Source organism: Dryobates pubescens, chromosome 2 (assembly GCF_014839835.1).
Source record: "Dryobates pubescens isolate bDryPub1 chromosome 2, bDryPub1.pri, whole genome shotgun sequence".
Lineage (NCBI taxonomy): Eukaryota > Metazoa > Chordata > Aves > Piciformes > Picidae > Dryobates > Dryobates pubescens.
The window spans coordinates 10,895,129-10,915,747 of record NC_071613.1 but is presented as its reverse complement, the minus strand read 5'-3'; the positions used below and the strand labels follow the sequence as shown (position 1 = coordinate 10,915,747).

General features: G+C 37.5%; 1 protein-coding gene across 14 annotated transcripts in view; it reads left to right on the top strand.

The window, feature by feature from the left end:
* ESRRG (estrogen related receptor gamma) overlaps positions 1-20,619 on the top strand; it is a 412,676-nt gene that overhangs the window by 264,010 nt on the left and 128,047 nt on the right. For all 14 annotated transcript variants that reach the window (XM_054170053.1, XM_054170113.1, XM_054170100.1 and 11 more), the window contains one exon: positions 17,218-17,633. In XM_054170053.1, the coding sequence (XP_054026028.1) occupies positions 17,218-17,633 (416 nt within the window). The remainder of the gene's footprint in view (positions 1-17,217; positions 17,634-20,619) is intronic.

Sequence of the window (20,619 nt, the reverse complement as noted above, 5' to 3'; positions counted from 1 at the left end):
CATTTTGTGGAAGGCTCTGTATTATGCTTTGGTTTGAATGTTGTAGAAGTTTTGATAAAATACTGGCCATATGCTGTAATCAGGTGAGCTCAATCAGGAAAGCAGTTGCGTGCTTACTATATGGAATCAAATTCATCCATTTCCACAGTGGTTACACTGGCACCTGGGTCTTTAGTGTCTAGCAGGATGCTGGATTCAAAGTTGTATTCTGATGTCACTTAGTAAATTTTGCTCTGCTTTATAAATGTAAGTGCAAGTATTGCATCTTTTTTTCTTATCACAGTGTTTGAATTTTATACTTCATAATTAAGGAAAGTACTCCTTTCAGTTGTGTTTAGATCAAAAATGGTTGATTGGTGTGTACTGGCTGAGAACAGAATATCTTCCATTGAATTAAGGTTCCAGCTGCTCGAGTATTTTAACAATATCCGCTTAGTAGAACAGGAAAAGATACTTCCACTGTTTACATTTCAAGGAAAGAAGCAAGCACCCCATGACACACTGCATTTTTAGAATGCCATTTTTTCTAGTAGAAGCTGGAGAAGCTGCTTTTTAAACGAAACACTAATTTTTGGGACTTGGTCCTTCAAAGCTTGTATGCATAAGTATTTAATACAGGTAGTAAACTTCTTGGCTAAGTACTTGGAAGAAGAGGTCAATGAGGTCTTTTCCAGTTGGCCACGTGTACTTGCATCTTGTAGAATAAATGTTTATATTTTTCCCAATTTAGAAAAATAACAACAGTAGAAAGCACTGTAAGTTGTTGTCTTGTGTATGTCTTGTGGTTCTTTCTTTCTGTCTGTCTTTCTGTCTTTTTCTGTCTGTCTGTCTTTCTTTCCCCATCCCCCTACCCCAAGTTTGTGGCATCCATTTAAACAACTGAAATGACTCTGGCATGTGGTTAGAATGCTTTGTTGTTTCATGACCTCAAAAAGTAATTTATTTATAAAGTATTTAAACTAGGAATGTTTTAGCATGTAAAAGATACATGTAGCATATAGAATTTTGTGTTTGTATGTAGATTTCATAATTGTTCATAGAAGCATTCTTTATTGCTAACACTTAAGCCATCCAAGGTTGTACAGAGCTTGCAGCTTTTAATACTGATGCCTTGTAGTATTAATATGGCTATTTACAGCATTATTAGTTATATGGGCTAAGTAGCAAATATTAGCATTTATGTTGCTATTTGATAGCATTCCATAAAACGTGCTGTTTTCCTGCATGTAGGTTGGTGAATTGTGGTGTATATACATTTTTTGTGTGTGTTGATATTTGGGGAGGTAAAGTTGGTGTTTTGCTGAGGGAGTAAAGGGGATGGAAAGGCTATGTAGATGTGTGAATTCTCTTTTCCTTGTCATCCTAAACTTTGAGAATGTTGTCGATATCTCACTGAAGAACATAGTCATGTTGCAAGAATTATGTATCAGTGTTGTCTGGTGGGGTGGTTCTTCTGGTACAAGGATGATTTGCTGTCGTATTTCTTGAGTGATGGAGTAAATAAAGAAAGAAGACTGTATTGGTAATACTTACTCCAGGTAAAAAATAACAAATCTGACTAAAATTGTTTGGATTTAACAACTCTATAGAGTCTAGTGACACAAAGAGAGGAAAGGTACTTCTTATTGTTTATAGTTGTTGGCAGTTGCTGAATGGAAAGTAGAATAGTGTAAGCAGAGCACAGGGAGAAAGGTTAAATGGCAGGGAGGTTAAATTTCTTTAGGGACAAGAGTCTCTCCAGAAAGGCATTTGGTTGTTCTGAGATTTAGTTTGGGAAAACTTAAATTGAACCCACTGCTGTTCATATATTGCATAGCTAATGTTGCCAGTCTCTTTTGTTTTTTTGTAAAACAAAATTTACTTTTGAAAATGATCAGAGAGCACTGGGTAAATTCAAAAAAGCCAAGAAAAAACTGGTTGGAGTTTTACCTGTGTTATCTTATTGTGATATTCATAAAACATTAGAGCAGATTATCAAAAACTGTATGTATTTACTCTTTATATTGTGATTGTTGTAAAACACCAGAGAACGTTGCACAAATAGCAGTGTCCTAAGGGGAAATGCAGATCCTCAGTTAATACCTATACCTGCTCTTAAATGAGTCTCTGTTTGTTCCTGATGGAGAACTGTCATTGCAGCGCTGTAATTTGTACAGTAAGAATCTTGCATCCTATCAGCTAGTCTTAAACATTTTCTTTTGGAAAAATCTCACCATATGAGCTGGGAGTCCAGGAGGATGTGTGTGCAGTCCCTCTTCAGAGAAAATGCGCTCAATCTGTTTCAGACGAGTTCCCCGAAAGATGGGTTAAATCAACTGATTGAGCTGATTTTCTCTCTTGAGGTGATATTTTATTTATATGATAAAATGCTTGGAAAGTGATTAATTTGTCAGGGGAACATCTTGTTACTGTAAATTTGCCGAATGTGTAATAAAATTGCCATAACACAGATGGGAAAATGAAGATCTTTTAAAATGAAATAACTGAGCAGTCTGCCTACATTTTCAGCACTTAAAATTAACTTAGTTAAATTCCTTTGTAATTTTCACCCTGGAAGAATGCAGACCAGGGAAGATTTGTGGCTTATATGTGGTGTGGGTTTGTATGTGCGGTGGGTAGAAGGGACTGTGTAGTTTTCCTTCTGCACCGGAAGAGACTGATAGATACATTAAATTTCTGCCAGTAGTGGAGAATTTCAGAATAGGGGACCTTTGTGGGCTAGTACCTCAAGGAAGTAAGGTGTATGTGAAGAAGTGCTTTTCTGCTAGTTTGTGCAGGATTGCTTTCAAATGACAGCTAAATAGTGTAATACACTTCTTAGTCTTTATAGCAATCTCTTAGTGTATGGAATAGGGTATATTTGAAAAGACAAAGGAAGGACTACCTTCCCTGTCTTTGAGTTGCAGTATGTAACAAGTGAAAATAGCATTAGTGAAGGAACAGTGTCTTTTATTCATACTTTTTGCTACTGCCTGTCCATCTGTCCACTGGAATGAGCCACTTACCATGCTTCTGTGTTTTTCCCTTTCAATTTAAAGAATTATGAAAGGAAAACTCAGTTTTTTGTGTCCTTTTATGACAGGTAGAATGGAGACTGTGGTCATTTGGATTAAAAACATATACATCACCACAAGCTGACAGGTTATTATTATGTCTTCTTTGAATATATGAATTTTATCCCTACATGATGGAAGTCTAAGAATGAGAACTTTTTACATAAATAATTATCCTAGTAGTGAAGTACTGCATACTCTTGCCATATTTTTTCAGTTTTACAGCATTCTTGGCCTTATCACCCATAACATAAATCTCAGGCTCTCATATTTAATGCAACCGGTAGGTATAACCATGTCCATATAATGTACGGTCAGCCAATCCCACATCATCATTTGATTATCATCATTTGTTGTCCTATGACAAATATTTCATTTGATGTCCCATTTTGGATTTGACAGTTTGATGCAACTATCCAGGGGAAAATGAGAGTGGCCTCTTTTAAGTGTTCTTGCTGATTTCCACAAATGCCCTTAGTTTGTTAAGCTTCCAACTATAGGTAAAGTCTTGAGTATATTGGTGTTGCCTTGGTTGCTCATAATTTATTTTTTAGATCTCCAGGCTATTTATTCCATGAAGCTGTGGTAATATAAAGACTTGGTTACTGTCAGACTCTACCATGTAAAGAACCAATGAAGGAATAGAGCAGATTTGGTGTATATTCTAGGCTTGGTGATATGCAGGGGGATTTTTATTCCAGACTTTAGCCCTATCATGATAAAAGCTGTTAAGTCCAATTGGTACAATTACCATTTAATGCACTCCCATGAACTGATCAGGGCTGATACTCACTTTGCTGAGCCCCCTGAACTTGCACTGAAACTAGTGAGGCACAAAACGCTTCAGGATCAAAACGGCGTTAATTTAGTTTAGTGGTGGATTGCAGTGCTAGTACTCTCTTCAGGCAAGTCTTTCATTGCTTACCCAAGGGTAGTTGACTTAAGCAGAACTTCTAGATCTACAAAAAAAAAAAAAAAAAATCCATCCAGACATTATACTGTTGAAATAATTGAAGGAAGTCTATCATTAAAATACTGCTGATATTTGTAGTGTGCAATGTGGAGTAATTAATGCTCATCCATTTGCATAAGGCTTTTCTTGGACAAGTCTCTCAGTGACTTCTTACAGAAGAGGTGACCACAGATTCAGTGTGTAATAATTGCAGCACATTGATGCAATTGCCTTATAATTGCAAGTACCAATGTTCTTGTACTGAATGTAATAACTGGGCTGGTGCACATCTGGTACTTAATACAATTTAACTTGAATATCTTGACTTACCTAAATTTTCTGACTCCCTGTGTGAAGCATATCAGGGCTTTGTGAAAAGTTCATCCTGCAAAATTGCTGGAGTCATGTAAATGTTTTAAAAGCAAAAGCCATTACTTCCTGACCTTTGCTGCTTACATCCAGAGGCAAATTTCCAACATGTAAACTCAGTGGCATAAATAGGTTTGAATTACACATAGTAATATGTGAAGAATGAGAAACTGTGAAAAGCCAAACGTTTGTTTGTTTATTTGTAAAAACCTGTAATCACACATTAAAATCCAAGACAGAGTAGAAGGGACTTAAGCTGCATAGGTTTTACTTAGATAAATTCACTGATTTATCTCAGCATGTGGTGAATTCAGTCATTAGTACCATACCCAACTGCTTGGCTTGACTGTTTACTATTTCCAGTGCTTCCAGAATTGAGACAGATAATCAAAGAAAGAGTAAGAATTCAGAGGAATAGTTGTGGTGTTTGTTCCCCCCTCTCCCCTCCCTTGTCATTTACAAATGTGAAGAGACTTTATAGTGTAGAACTAGAAAAGTTGTGCATTAACAGCCCGGGCTCATATCACTCAAGTGCTTTAGCGTTAAAATAATGAAGAATATAGACGTCTCTGCTCTCAGAGCCTGTCAATGTGATTTTCTTTGGGTGCATTAGGTTATGGTAATCTACCTGCTTCTTGCACATTGGAATATCAGGACCTTAGAACCTCTGAAATCACAGGCTATATTGGGGAATAACACTGTTAGCCAAGTATAAATTTGGAGAGCTTCAGAGTTGCTGGGTCTGTTCTCCTGTACCCAAGGTTCTGACCCACAACAAATGGCAGATGTGCTGGATTTGGAACAAATTTACTTTTGTGGTTACGTGGGGGGTTTTGTTTGTTTTGTTTTTTAACTACTCTTCCCATTAAAATAGGAAACCCAGCAGTGCTTATAAAATTACCCAGATGATTTAAGCAATTTGTGAATTAAGCAGTGATACTGGAGGAGGAGACTTCTTCAAAATTCACGTTCATCTTTAGACCTGACATCTCTGTTCATGGATGTATCACAGCAGTTAACAGATTAGTAATCATTTCTATTGCCAGGAATGTATTTATGCATTGCTCTTTCATCTAATGAAAAAGAGCACTCCTTTTTTCATTTTGTAGAGTGTTACTATTTTGTCAAAGTGTGTTTTGTTTTGGTTTTGTTTTTTTTTTTTTTCCTGATACTGTCTGCCTCTTCCATTTCAAATCCTTATTAAAAAGCAACAACAACAAACAAACAAAAAACCCAAAACAACCTAAAAACCTTGGGCTATTCACAGCTACACATTGCTCGCACATTACCCTGTGTGTTGGCTAAAGCTGTTCTTGCCATAGGCTTTGTTTTTGGGAAGGCTACATACAAATAAATCAGGATTACTTCAACAGAATAATAAACATTTTAATGTAGGAATAGGAGGAGGAGATTTAATTTAGCCTGACAACAAATGTTCCCATTCATTGAAAACTGTGTATTTAAAACTAAAAAAGGCCCTGTTTTGGGAAGTTCAAGGCAAGTTCCCTTCTTAGAAATAAATATTTAGCGTTTTTTGAAGGGATGTTTTCATCAAAGCCATGGCAATTAGCAAATAATGCAGAAATATACTGCATTGGGATTCCCCAAGATCTTGATTCTGTTCCATACTGTCATTTCCCAGCTGTGCAGTGTTAAGCAACTCTTCACCTTTCTGTGTCTTGTTTTGCCCATCTGTAAGAGCAAAATAATGGTATTCTCTGGAAATGCAGTTTAAGATCTGTGTTAAAATTAGTTAGTAAAAGATCAACATTATTAATAAAGTATCATAATGTTAGTATGAATTGTCTAGGTCCAATTTTTTTCCTTTTTATGTTGATTTCAAGAGGTCCTAGTCAAGGAGCTGTGTGTGGGACCCAAGGAGAAAGCTGTGACCCCTAGGCCCAGTAGATGTGGGACTACCCATCTGAAAATGGCTAGCCCATGGGAAAGACTTGGTCCTTTTCTTTTGTTTCCAAGTTCCATAAAAGTAATTGGGGCTTTTGTCATCATCAAACAGCTGCAAGTAAGACTATGGCTATCAGGAGACTCTTCTGAATCACTTTAAATTTTTGTCTCTACCTTTTTGGTTTCTTACAGACATTTGCATCTCATAGGTTGAAAGAAATATTTTCTCCTTCATAGACTCTTACAATGCACTCCTTTTAGTTTCCCTAGCAAAAAATACGGTTTCAAGCTTTCAATATGAGACCGTGAAAAAGTGATTTTATAGCCAGTACTGAAAGTGACTAAACTTGACAACAATTGTATTTTATGACAACCTCTGCTTTCATGTCCACAGCCTGCTTTCCTATCATCAGCTGTGATTTCTCTTCCCCCCACTCCCCCCTGCCTTTACTCCCCTTCTTTTCCTCTCCCCTCCTCCACCCATGGCTTTTTTCAAATGTGAGTAATTCTGTATCTCTGCACTGACTAGAAACAAATCCTGTTACTAGGAGTGCATTTTAATGGGCAGCATGCTTCACTTAAGTCACCAGAACCTTAACTGTATAATATTCAATTTTTTACCAACCCAGAACCAAAGCTTTTTCTTGAGAGCGATGTTCCTAAGAGTAGTGGAAGAATTAGTATTACAGAACTAAACCAGATTAGGAGGGAATGTGAATTAGATTTGGTAACAGATGGTGCCGTGGAAATTAAAGGTGCTTTGCGAATGGAAGCGACAGCAGCTTGCCTCTTTTCCTCTCCTGTCTCTCTTTCGTGCGCTTGATAGACGGGTATAAATCACAACAATCCCGTCTTGACAGCCAATTTCGAGAATTTGATCTGGTTAAAGACATGGCTTTCCTGCTCCACTCACTGAAACTGCCTGCTATTTTATTTTTATACAGCACCTTGTCATATTTAGGAAAGTGGAATCACCTGCCTCCCTTTAATGAAATTTTCTTTAATTACAGTTTTAGCTCTTTAGTGTTAATTACTTTTCCATTCAGCCTGTGTTCTCAGGCTGTCTCATAGGAAGGTATTTCTCTCCCCCACCCCACCTCCCTGCAATATTCATGCATATGCTTTCGTTTTTCTAAAGATGCTTTTCATTGTTGGAAGTTGTTGTCAGATTCATTATAATTAGATCCTAATTATCAAAATCATCATTATTGTGTAGGAAGAGAAAGCATTGTAAACAACTGTTAAAGTTATAGGATCTTGTTTGACAGAGGAGAAACCTTTCAGGATATATATGAATAATAAACAAGCAAACAAAAAGCCCTACTAAAAACTCTCTTTGGAAGCATATGCTGCTGAGCAGAGATTTCCAAACTCTTGTCTGGATAGCAAGCACTCTCCTTGGAAGGAATGCACCCAATTTACCTCTCCATACCGTAATCCCACATTTTTGGAAAATATGACAAAAAATTCCCCTGCTTCAGTTTCCTTAAGTTTTTATCTTTTCACCTCTCAGTCCAGGTGTTCAGATATAAAAATCACTTTTCTGATGTGTGTCAGAATCGACTTAGAGCTGCCTTAATAGAATTAGTTTTTAATGTTTAAGACAGCAAGCATACGTGAAGGCACTGCTGCCATATGTGGAAATGCTTCTGCTGTACACTAGAAGTCCTCAGAGTGAAAAAGAATGGACTGCATCTACAAAATAAATAAATAAAACCCTCTCAAAGTAAGAGAAGATCCTTAGAGCTGGCAACTAACAGTTGGTAGAAATAAAGCTTCCTACTGGCAGTAAAATCAAATGTAGTAACAACTCAACGACTCCCTGCTGCTAGCTGACAGCATGGTGTAACACACTGGGACAAACATTCACTTAAACACTGATTGCAGGAAAACGTCATTTTCCAACTCACCAAGCAGCTTCTGGGTTGCTTGTGTGTGTGTACGGGAGGATTTAACAGGAGTGGTGTGTGGCTGGGAGGACAGGACACACTCAGGAGCCAGCTGAGTGAGGGGGTGGGATTCACTTGCCTTGTAAGTTTCAGTCCTGAGTCTTCTCAGATACTATTTCTGGTATGTTCTTTCTAATCGCTTCTCCAATCTAACAGAGGTTGGTTGGCAAATTATAATTCTTCTGTTATAAATCTGGAGAAAACCAGAGAGGGAGCTGGGTGGGGAGGCAGGTACATGGTGTGCACACACCTACACTCTGCCTTTCAGCGATGGAAAGAAGTGGCTGCTAAAAATTGTGAAAAATCTGATGGTGCAAACTTTGGCTCTGTCTTGAGACTGAAGGCATTTTTGTGTCTTCTTTTTCCTTTTGGGAAGTGATGAATGACAGCTATGTCTCTCTGATCTGTAGTACTGGGTTTCTGACTGGTGCAAGTAACTGCTTTTGATGCTGTAATCTTTTAAAAATAATCCCTCTTTAGAAAGCCTGTTATGTTCTTGAATAAATCTTTACTTATTTTTGTAGTTTTGTATTTTTCTCCCTTGAAGTAGCTGAATGTAGCATTTTATTTTCTTTTGCTACTTCAGTTGATTTTTCTCTACTTAAAAAAAATATCTTCACAATCAATAATCAGATGACTTCTTGATGCTTTACTGTGTCCTCTGGGGGCTAGAGACATCAGGTGGAGTCCACCTGATGCCACTGTAGTATAACCACAAGTAAAATGATGTTCCATTACAGAAAAACACCTAACTTCTAAACCAGATTTTGCTGTGCTGCAACTTGTGACATGAATTTAAAGTGCTAGTCTGCAGTTTGAAAATAGAGTAATAAAGTTTTACTCTTCCTGATCAATATACTGATTTTCATATGATGAGGCTTGGCTGTTACTCTGGTAGTCACATTGAAGCCTTGTGGTTGAAACTGTTGGGGCATGGGAAGTCTCTTTGTTTGAGTTTGTGCAGCTCTCCACTTCTCTCTCACTGCAGAGCTGACTCATGTAAAACATGTTAAGTACCAAAGCAACCAAAAAATACATAACATTAGGCAGAATCCAGTAAACAAGTAAGTTTGATTTATTCTCATTACTTCACCTATGTTTTAACTAGGTAAAAATGTTAGAAACAGGAGAAAAACAGAAACCTAAAAACTCAGTAGGTCTGTGAAGTATTTTCTGAGACTAAAGTTATACCAGAACCGTATTGCATACACAAAATACAAAGTCATAGATTTCTTCCATGTATAACTTTCAGGAGTTCCAGAATGATTTTGATTTAAAGTGCCGTCTGCTTCTTGTTATTGCCTTCTCTTCAGTACTTGCTTTAAAATAAAATTAAAAAAAAATTAAAATTTCAGTATTTGAAAACTGAATCATCACAGCATACCAAAAAAATTTATCTTATTCTACTTTAAATAAAGGAAATCCGTAGAAGTAGGCAAGTTTCCACAGAAAATTTTCTGTGGTGCTAGTGTGTTAGTAGTAGTGCATAACAGAGCTAATAGGATATATATTGCATATATGCATACAAATATAAAGGTTTGGGCATTTCGTTTTTCAAATCAACTTTATTTTTTACCTCAGTTGGAATTTTAATTTTTTGTTTCCTTTTGTAAGTGTGTTTCAGTGACATATATTGAATACGCTGGATGATTGTAGGCTGGCACCTCTTCAGTTGTCTGGTATTTTGGCTCAAAGGTGTTCTTTTTTGGCTCTTTGTTCTTTCCTGTTTACTTTATGTTCCCAAAAGAGTGCCCAATGTAAAAAATATTAATTTTGCAGTCTGAGATGATGTAAATTCTTTTGGCTATAAAGTGCTTCAGCTTTTAAATTCAGAAGAGTAATGTTACAGTCTGTGAAACCATAGGATCTGTATGCCACACAGCTTCTGCATGTCTAAGGATACATTTAATTAAACTAGCATTAGTGCATCTATACAGACTTATTAAAACACTTAGTTTGTCTCAATAATATTGATTAAATAGCAGTAGTTTGTTTAATCTAAGTGTATTTTTGCTATTACTACATTACTTCCAAGTAATCAGGGTAATAGTCATCATCAGTGAAATATCACGTTAGTTATGAAGTAATGCCATAAGAATTGATTTAGACTTGGCAGGAAAGGAAGGCTTTCTGTCATACAGTGCCAAAGCCTGATTTGGATTATTAGAATGAGAGTTTTAAACATAATTTCTGTTCATATAAACAGGGTGTGTTTTATAGGCTTATAGGTTATTCCATACTCTGAGTATCCATTATATCAAGGAACACCTCAGACAGTTAATTATGCAAAACATCATGTAAGTAATTACACAGTATTATTATGCATTTAACAGTTTTATTGATTTGCCAGTTGCTCACTTACAGTATTTAGAGCTATAAACAAGAGATGCTCACCCTCAGTTGAAATAGGTCCAAGGAAATGAGCTAAAGATAAATGACACTAGTATGCATTGTTGCATCAGATATAATCTTTAAACGCAGAAGCTGTCAGCAGTGATAATTTGCAACCCATCGGGGTATCTCAGGATCATTTCCTTCTTGTTAACAAAGTTTATCAACCAGGAAGCACAAGGAATCAACTTGAAACAGAAAGGGATGCAATAGTGAATATTTGTATATGACAGGGAGAGAGGTAGGGGTGGTTAAAATAATTCCACCTGATTTTGAAGGGTCTGCAGTAGTTGCATGTTAGGCAGTTGTAAAATTGTCCTTCTTAAAAGCAGCACAGAAAAGAAATTCAGTGTAGCCTCTTAGATGAGGTACAAATGTGAAGGGCCTCAGATAATGGCTTGTTTTGTTAAGCTAAAAATGACCTTTCAGAAGTGCAGTCCTCCCCTGCCTTCTTTGTAGGAAATGCTTTAGCAGAGCTTGGTCGATTGCGTACAGAGCAATAATAACTGTTTAGAAAGCTGGATCCTCTGTCACCAATCATCAGCTAGCTGAGGCCACTGCTGGTAACAACACGATGGCTTCAAGCATTGCTACTTCTGTTTTGGCTTCTAGCAGATGTGACAGCTCTGGAAGAAGTCATTGACTTGCTTTGTTTTGTCTTACCAAGATGAAGTTGTGAAGGTTTCAAAAAACATGAAAGAAAGAAGAACTTAACAAACAAACAAACAACCCCCCCCAAAAATCCAAACACCAAAACCAGTGAAAAATTCAGTGTTTGTTCAGAAAACAAACAACCCACAACACAACACTCCCAATAACTCACCACAGGCATTCTGTTGTGTGCAGGGTACTCTTTACTACCTGGCTCTGCATAGTTGTTCATTAATAAAGACCTGATGCCTAACAACAGCTTGCTTTGTGTGTGCATGGCGCAAGATTAGCAGTACTTCACAATTAATAATCCCATCCACTAGGTTAACCAACCAGGCCTCACGATATTTCTTATTAAAAGAAGAAATCCTTACTTTTCCTTCTTCCAACTAAGCCAGTGCACCTTAATGCAATGATGATATGTTAGACCCAGCAGTTGTCAAAGCATCGTATTACTGTGATGCCATAATGACACCCTGTCTCTGTAAAGTAGTCATGTTTTCTCAAATCACACGTTGCACCGTTGATTTCTGACATGACACTTCATTCAGTCACTTTCCTTTTCTTCGGCATCTCCATTGTCTGACAATAGCAGCTGGTGCCCATTTTCCTACTAAGTGATTCACGTTTTGCCACTTTACTAGAGTGCAATTAGCTGAAGCAGAAAAAAAACTGTTCAGTGTAAAGCAGCTCAATTGAAATTGTTACTCAGCTCTTTAACAGGACTCGGTGAAAGTCTTGAGGTGGTGTTATGGGCGTCGGTGCAAGAAACAGCATTTAAATTTCTTTCTATGCAAACATTTTGTCCCCCCCTTACATTTAGAGGAGCAGAAGTGTGAGAAATCACTGGAAGATGCTGCACCGTTTTCTGTCTGCTGATTTTGGTATACACCTGTGAAATGGTACTGAAAGGAAGCACTGTATTTGGTAGTGTGATCTGTACAGCAAAAGTAAGGAGCTAGCTTCTGTTCCTGACCCTGCTACAGATTTAATGTCACCTAGACCAAGACTTGGGTTAGTTTTTATAGTTAAAATATGAGGATAACAAGACCACCTTTGTTTGACATGCATGTAAGTTAGAGGAATGTATAGGGGGAAAATCAAGTGGATTGCTCTGTTAGTGTAAAAAGCACCTAGGTGTGCATAATAACACCTGCCTTGCTGATGCGCCCACGTAGTAGCTGTCATTAAAAATGTCAACTGCTAATAGTCAATTCTGACATTTATGGAAATAGGGTAATTCTCTCTTCAGGACAGAAAACCTTCATGTGCAGCTCAAAGTGGACTTTTGTGTTGGCCTATAATAAAGGTGCTTATTCTAATTATTGTGACCGATTATTACTGTCACTGAAACCACCAGCACAGCTGATGTAGTGAATTGAGTGACTCAAACATTGCTTCTGTGCAGAAATACTGAGAAAACTGAAGCTGTTTAGTCTTGAGAAGAGGAGGCTGAGATAAGATCTTATTAATGTATGTAAATATCTGAGGGGTGAATGTCAAGATGAAGGTGATGGTCTCTTTTTGGTGGTGCCCAGTGATAGGACAGGGAACGACAGGTACAAGCTGGAACACAGGAGGTTCCACCTCAATGTGAGGAGAAACTTCTTTATTGTGAGGGTGACGCAGCGCTGGAACAGGCTGCTCAGAGAGGTTGTGGAGTCTCCTTCTCTGCAAACTTTCAAGACCACATTCCTGTGGTCTGCCCTAAATGGTCCTGCTTTGCAGGGGGGGCAGTTGGACTCAATCTCTTGAGGACCCTTCCAACCCATAGCATTGTGTTTCAATGAATGATGCTGTAAGCAGAGCTTTTCCTACTTGAAAAGTGAGCATGAAATATGTTCACAAATTATGAAGTATAGGCATTTTGTCTTTACCTCCCTTAGGTATTGGTAATGGGGAAGATGAGGGAAAAGTAACTTTTTGAATGTGTTGCATGGATGGATGGAATATAAAGAGTTCCCAGTGGCTTTTTTTTTTTTTTTAGGCTATATACTGTAATCAGATGCAGTTAATTTTTGCACTCCACTTGTATATTGATACTGATTTAGCCAGTGTCAGCACTGTCAATATCATTAGTGATGTGGCAGGTAGATGGAAATATGAATGTGATTGCATTAATAAATTCTTAATGTATTCAACCTTTCGTAAGCACATAGTGTTACAATTTATTCGCTATTGTTTAAGACCATTTTAAAGTAGGAGATGCATATTGAAGTGCTCTTTCATTGTGCCTTTCTGACATGAAGGTGTTGTGAAATAAATTTATTAGAAATGTGAAGAGTCATGCTTTATGTTGCATATTACTTGAGGCTTGCAGCACGCTATGCAGTTTCTCTTGTATATGGGCATGGCAATGCTTCAAAAGCCAGTTACTTTCCCTAATGTTAGTGAAAGGAAAGTTTACCTAAGAGCTACCAGTTGTTGGGAAATTTACCTGAGGATTGCCCACCACAAATGGAGCTGCCATTTATTTGACTGAATATCTAATAGAGGAAAAAAACCCAAAAAACAACAAAACCCCACCAAGGCTTTAAAATAAATACTGTACATTTTTATATGACACATGTTATTTCTATTCATAAACCTTAACTAAATTTAGATTTTTATTAATCCAATGTGACCTAAAATTTTTGCATTAACAGCACAATGTGGAATTGGGCTTATACTCTTTGAATGCAGATAAAGCCATCATCTTGAAAATAGCTCTTTCTGACAAAAAGGTGTTCTTTTGAAATAAAGTCTTATTCACTACATTCCTCTTAGAGTTAATGTGAATTTTAGTGCCTCTAATTTTAGATTGAAGTGAGGTCTAGAAAAAAACCCACCAGCTGACAATTGAATTTATAGATAGTTGTGAATATTTCAGGCTTGAATAATAGAGCTGTAGAATTTCAGACACAGAGAGGAAGAGAGAATTAAGCTCCAACTGTAGTTTTAGACTATAATGCAATGGTGTCTAGGAATTCTTCAGTGTAACGAGCTAAGTAGTAATTAGGAGGGAACTGAGGGAGGGATTTTACAGAGATCTAGTTTAGGCATTATTCCAAATGTTCAGCATGATAATTTGATGGTGGTCCCACCTGCCATCCATGTAAGATGGCTCTGAATTACTTTTGTTCAGATGTGGTACTGTAACGAAAGAGTGAAAGCAGTAGGTGTCTGTTGCCCACACACAGCTAGTGCCCAGCCTTGCCTCCAATTCACCTCTTAGGGACTGAGAAAGTTTTTGTTCTCAGAGTCAGGCGCTGTTGTTTTTGCTTTTCCTTGGAGCAGTTAATGTTTTAACTGCATTTGTGCTTTGCCAGCATGCACCAATCCAGTCTGTACCATTTAAGCTGCAGCCAAAAACAGCTCTGGCTTGGTTAGTACCAGAAAGTGCTACTTCAGAAGCATCAGCAGACTGACTTTAGCCTAAGCAACACTGGGGATCAGATTTTAATGCTTGTAGAACTGAGATTATATTTTTGTTCTGACTGCTTGGAGTGGGAGTTATCCACTTCTGCACTGGCTAAAACAACGTGCATTTGGACAACTAATTAATTGCAAATGGTTTTTCTGTGAAGGGTGACACCCGAGCTCATTATTGCACAAATTAGACAAAAAAACCCTGACAATAGGAATCTTAGATGAGAACATGACATCAAGCTGGTTATGATTCCATGACAGACTGTAGGCAGTTAGTCCTGTTGCTGTATTTTGAGATTTTTTTTTGCTGTGGTTTCTCAGCACAAGGTAGGTGAAAAGAAGGCCAAATGCATGGTCAGTAAGAGGACCTTATCACCAGTATATAGGAAAATAATGTAAAAAATAACTTGCCAGAATGTGAAAGTGAATTGGTATTTTTAGTCCTAGCTGTATAAAATTCAGTGTCAGAGAAAGAGGAGAGTGAGACAGAGCGACACCATGTTTTAGTACCCTAATAACTTCTAGCTCTAGTCTAAGATTGTAATGTATGTGAGAGCGGTCCAGTAATTATAAGGTAATAAGTGGAGTGGTGGTGTAAGTGCTCTAAATTAAAAGGAATTCGCAGAGCTGCTGTAAGTCAGCGCCGACCCGCTTTCTTTCAAACGTTGACTTGAGGAAAGTGCTTAGCCCAGAGTGCAAGTAGAGAGACAAGAGAGAGCTATCTATTAATTACAGCACTCATTAACAGTGACGGCTACAAGGCAGCAGATGCAGAAGAAAAGGCACACGCTACTGCAGGCTGGCAAGGGGACTTCCCCCCCTCCAGTTCTTGAGGAAAGGACAACGCAAGCAGGTGGTCCACTGTAATAAGATATTTTCATGGCTTTAACCTTCCCATTTCCTTGGTTTATTTGCTGACACCAGATAGCTAGCTCCTTCCACCTCCCCAAATAAGTACTGATTTCAGGTTTGGAGTGTAGCATTTTTGCACATTAATCTGGCCATTTTCCAAATTCACATGGCATTTGTTTTCAATAGAATTTGATTGTAAAGATCACAGCAATTAAGAGGTCTTAAGTAAGATCCATGGGCACTGATTTTAGGGTAAATCTCATCCTAAGCAGATGTGTTTAATGAAGGGTCAAGCTTTGGTCTGTTACTCTCATTGGAAAGGAACCCAACACTCTGGATTTTTGTCTGTTTTCCATTGGTGAAGTTGATTCCAGATCTTGGAGCAGAAAACAGTTTTATTAAACATGAAAAGGTGAAAAAGTAAATACAAGATCTCATAACTTTAGCAAGTTAAGTCAGTCAAATTGTTTGGATTCATGAATTTGCTTTGAAAACATGAATCTATAGCTCCAGGTGTGTAGCCTTATGGGGTAGTTGCTTTTCTGCTGATAATATTTCTGGAGAAATGCTCATAACTGTCACCTGTACTTTGGCAGCTTCTGAGAGTACTGTCAGGATAATGCTGGGTAGACCATTTGCTACTCTGGTATCATAATCACAGCTGTAGAAAATGAACATAGTATCTGATTTGGAGCTTCATAATTGTTATTTTTTGTCCCTTCTTACTAAAATAGATGTAAAAATACTAAAAAAAATTGTGATGAAATAGACAAAGAAGATTTTTATTTTTTTTTGAAAAAACTTGTCAGATCAAATGTTATATGGTTTTATTTCAGAAACTTAATTCTGAAAATGTAAGAAAGACAGAATCACATCTCCTGAATGACAAAACTCCTATCTAAAATTTCCTGATACTTTTTAAAAATCCAAGAATGGAACATGTAAAATGTCAGTTCCTATAGAGCTGTAGATATATGGGATAGTGGCATAGTTATTACTGGTTAGTCTGAGGATAATGGCTAGAAAGTAATTGCAGCCAGAGCTGATGAGTCATTTCACTGAGATTTTGTGAAAATGGAGTCCAGCCTTAATTATTTGTTAGAGTTCCCTGCTGATATGCTACTCCATTGCTAAATAGCTATATCTATAATAAAGCAATATTAAACAAAGAAAAAGAATGTGGGAGACTTGCTTTTTGATTCTGGGATCAGATCAATAGATGATGGATGCATGTTTTAGTCAAGTGCCTTGACAAATATTAATTACCAAGCAGAACATTTGTGAGATCAAACTTGGAAATATTTGTTCCTCATAATGATGGAAGAAAGAAAATATTGATGTAAAAAGGTAGATGTTTAATAACCAAGTCATCTAATAGGATTTTTTAAATGTTTTGACTTGCTAGATGACAAGTTCAGAATTTAGAGTTGATGTGAAGTTGACACATAGCCTATAGGGCAGGTGGAGGGGACAACAGACGGATTTGGTCTCTTTGAAGTTTTTGTTTACTGCCTGTCTGGAGGTTTGACAAAGCTCTGTCATGCCCTTATGCTGATTACCTTCATGTAGAACAAGAGGTATTGACTAATGAATGAATGATGTGCAGTCCCTAACCCTTTCAGAGCAGCCTTAAAGAGCACTGTCTTTAATACACAGATTCTTCTTTCTCTCTCTCTCCCCACTACAGGCTTCTCTGCAGAATGTCAAGCAAAGATCGACACATTGATTCTAGCTGTTCGTCGTACATCAAGACGGAACCGTCGAGCCCTGCCTCTCTGACGGACAGCATCAACCACCACAGCCCCGGTGGCTCCTCAGACGCCAGCGGGAGCTACAGTTCCACCATGAATGGACATCAGAACGGGCTGGACTCACCTCCCCTCTACCCTTCAGCCACAGGGCTTGGGGGCAATGGGCCAGTCAGGAAACGGTATGATGACTGCTCCAGTACTATTGCTGAAGATTCACAGACCAAGTGTGAATATATGCTGAACTCGATGCCCAAAAGACTGTGTTTGGTGTGTGGTGACATTGCATCAGGGTACCACTATGGAGTGGCTTCCTGCGAGGCCTGCAAGGCTTTCTTCAAGAGGACGATTCAAGGTTGGTTATTCTTTAACCTTGTTTATTTTACTTGAAGTGAATTAGTGCATTCCTTGACTAAGTCCTGTTAGGACTTCAGACTGTACTTTTTCATTCTTCATAGTATTTGTTCATACAGCTGTTACTCATGAAAAAGACCCTCTGGGCTTCTGTTGGTCTTCTATCTGTCATGTTAAGCCCACTGCCGTGTTCATTTTGGTTATGAAAAACACCAGGGCCATCAGGTGCATATTCAGATTTGTTTTATGTATGAGTTTCTCATGGATTCCTGTAAATTATTGCTTTGAAGAAAACTGATAATTTTCTAAAGGTTATCATGAATGCCTCTTGAAATACACCTTGTGGCTGGTACACAGAGATTGTGCATTTACTCCTAGTTACACCCCTACTATGCATAAATTGTTATAGAAATCCAGTTTCTTTTTGTTAAAGCATGAATGCGTTTAAAAATGGAACAAAATGCAGTGGAGTAGTGCTTTATGCATCAGTGTATTAATAACAGGTCTTTTGCCCATATGATATACAATGGCCTTAAACAGATTCAAGAAATACCTGTAAGATCACATTCTGAGGAGAGCAATTTGGCAGCTTTTACTTTTTGCCTTGTACTTTGTCCTAATCTACTCTTGATACCTGTTGCAAATATGACACATATTTTGGCATAAATTAGTATGAATGGGATAATTTACATGACCACTTATTACAGCTTTAGAACCAATGGAGACAAAAGAACCCTCTACTTTGATTTAGATATCATCCTTTCAAGTAAAATTGAAGGTGCTTTATTTAAAGAACATGAGGCCAAGCTTGGCCTGTACAGAAATACAGTGTCACCTTAAATTAAATTCAAACTTCGGAGGCTAAAATTAGGTTGCTAAGTCCAAATTTAAGCTCCTCAATAAAACCTGCTTGATTTTCATAGGTGTTGAGCATCTGATATTTTCAGGAATGACAATGCAATGTGATGATATACTTTTCCTTTAAAAAATAAGTTATGATAAGAAACAGAAAGTTATAATTTTGCATAACTCAAAATCAAGAGTTCTTAAATATTGTAATTCCATATTCAATGTAAAATTAATAAGGAAAAATTATGGATGTTATTGTTATATATCCATTGCTGAGACAATGGCCATTTTGTTGTCCTCTCATCCATTTTCTCCTGGGGTATCTGGGCCTTCTACTAGCATCAGTACCCTTTTTACAATGGCCTTATAGCCACTAGAAAGAAACACTAGTCTGCAGTTGTCCAAATGGAGCTGAGTGTTAGCAGTGTTAGGAACCAGTAAATAAACGTGCCTTTGAAGATTCTTAGTGGCCTGGGTTCATATGTAAAATAATTGCATATGCAGAAACAGTATGCTCTTTATTTTGGAAAAAGTAAAAAAAAAAAAACACAACAAAAAACAAAACCAACCAAACAGGTAGATGATTTCATTCAACTTTCATGAACATTTTCAGAAAAGCTCAAAAAAATGCTTCCACTGAAGCGATCTGTATTTTTTAATCCTGAACTACAAGCATGAACTTCAACCAGCAGCTCTGTTTATATAAATGGTATTTAATTGCTATGTAATAGCTGCCCTACAGAAGTGAATTGATGCAGTATTATTTTCGTTGTATTTTGAGCATGAAAAAAATGCCACCACAGAAATGTTAGCTGGTGAAAGTGTTGACTTCTGGCAATAATAGGTAGCCTGCAATTTTACACCGCACCACGGATGGCAACTTTCTGGGCATTGAAGCACAAGGCAGGGACGTCATTCTCCAGATTAGCAACCTGGACTTGGCCACATAGCTCAAGTTAGAACTGGCAGCTGTGCAAAAAGTCTTAGTACGGTTAGAGCAGTAGCTGCATCAGCAGGTGACAGTGCTGTGAAGACAAAAAAAACTAAAACCGAACAAAAATGCAGCAAGGCAAAAGCAAGCATCAAATGGAAAAGCAATAATGAAGAAACTAAGAATAGGAGGTATGGTACCATCATAATGTCATGGAAGCATCTTTAGTAATGGTGCTGACAAAACTCTTAAGAGTTTTCAGATATCAGCCAAAATAATGAAAGCTGCTTGCTTTGGTGAATCAAACCATGGATTGTGGTAGGTGACAAAAAGTATATATAAAAAAGTTACTCCTTCTCTTTTGAGTGGGCAAATGCTACCTTTATGCTTGCGTGAAGAATAACTCCCCCGAGGGTTTTTGTCTCTGATTGATAAAATGTTTCCTGTACCATTTCACTTCCTGGTTGATATCATGCTCTTTCTCTTCCTGTTTTTGAAATAAATTGATTACTACAGAACTGCAAATAAGAAAACAGGAAATAAAAATAAGAAATTTAAAAATGCAGAATAGTAAACTAGATTACTTAAGAGTCAAATATTGTAACTGTGCATATTATAAGGATAATATGTCTTGTTTCAAAGAATTACTTATCTTAAATGCTAATAATTAATTGTGACAGGTACTTAATTGTAGATTCAGTGGAAAAGAACTTTGACTCCTCAAACCTTTCTTATCATTTGTCATTTACTAAATTAGGTCAGACTTGGAGTACCTAAGTATGTTGCTCCTGTTGAAGTCATGGGCAAAGCTGCCCTGAGTTCAGTGAAAGGAAGACTGAGCTGATAAAGTTAGATTATGAAGCACATCTTGTGTTCATGTCAGGCCTGATGTCCTTTCCACTAAGTCAATGGGAGTCTTTCCATTCTTTCCATTTCAAAGGAGTCTTTTGAAATCTCAGTAAGTGAAAGTCACAGGCAGCTGTTCAGAGAGACAGCACACCACCAGCATCTTACATAAGACAGAAGTGGAATGAATCACAGGATACCTAGTAGTGCCTTACACAAGATGAATTTTGATCTAATGGAGTATACACCTGTTTTTAAGGCTAATGGAGATTCTCATTCCCTTTCAGATGACAGCAATTGAGTTTAAAAAAAACATCCATTCCTGGCTGACAGATTTCTGCTCTTCTTCCTGCTTCTTGCA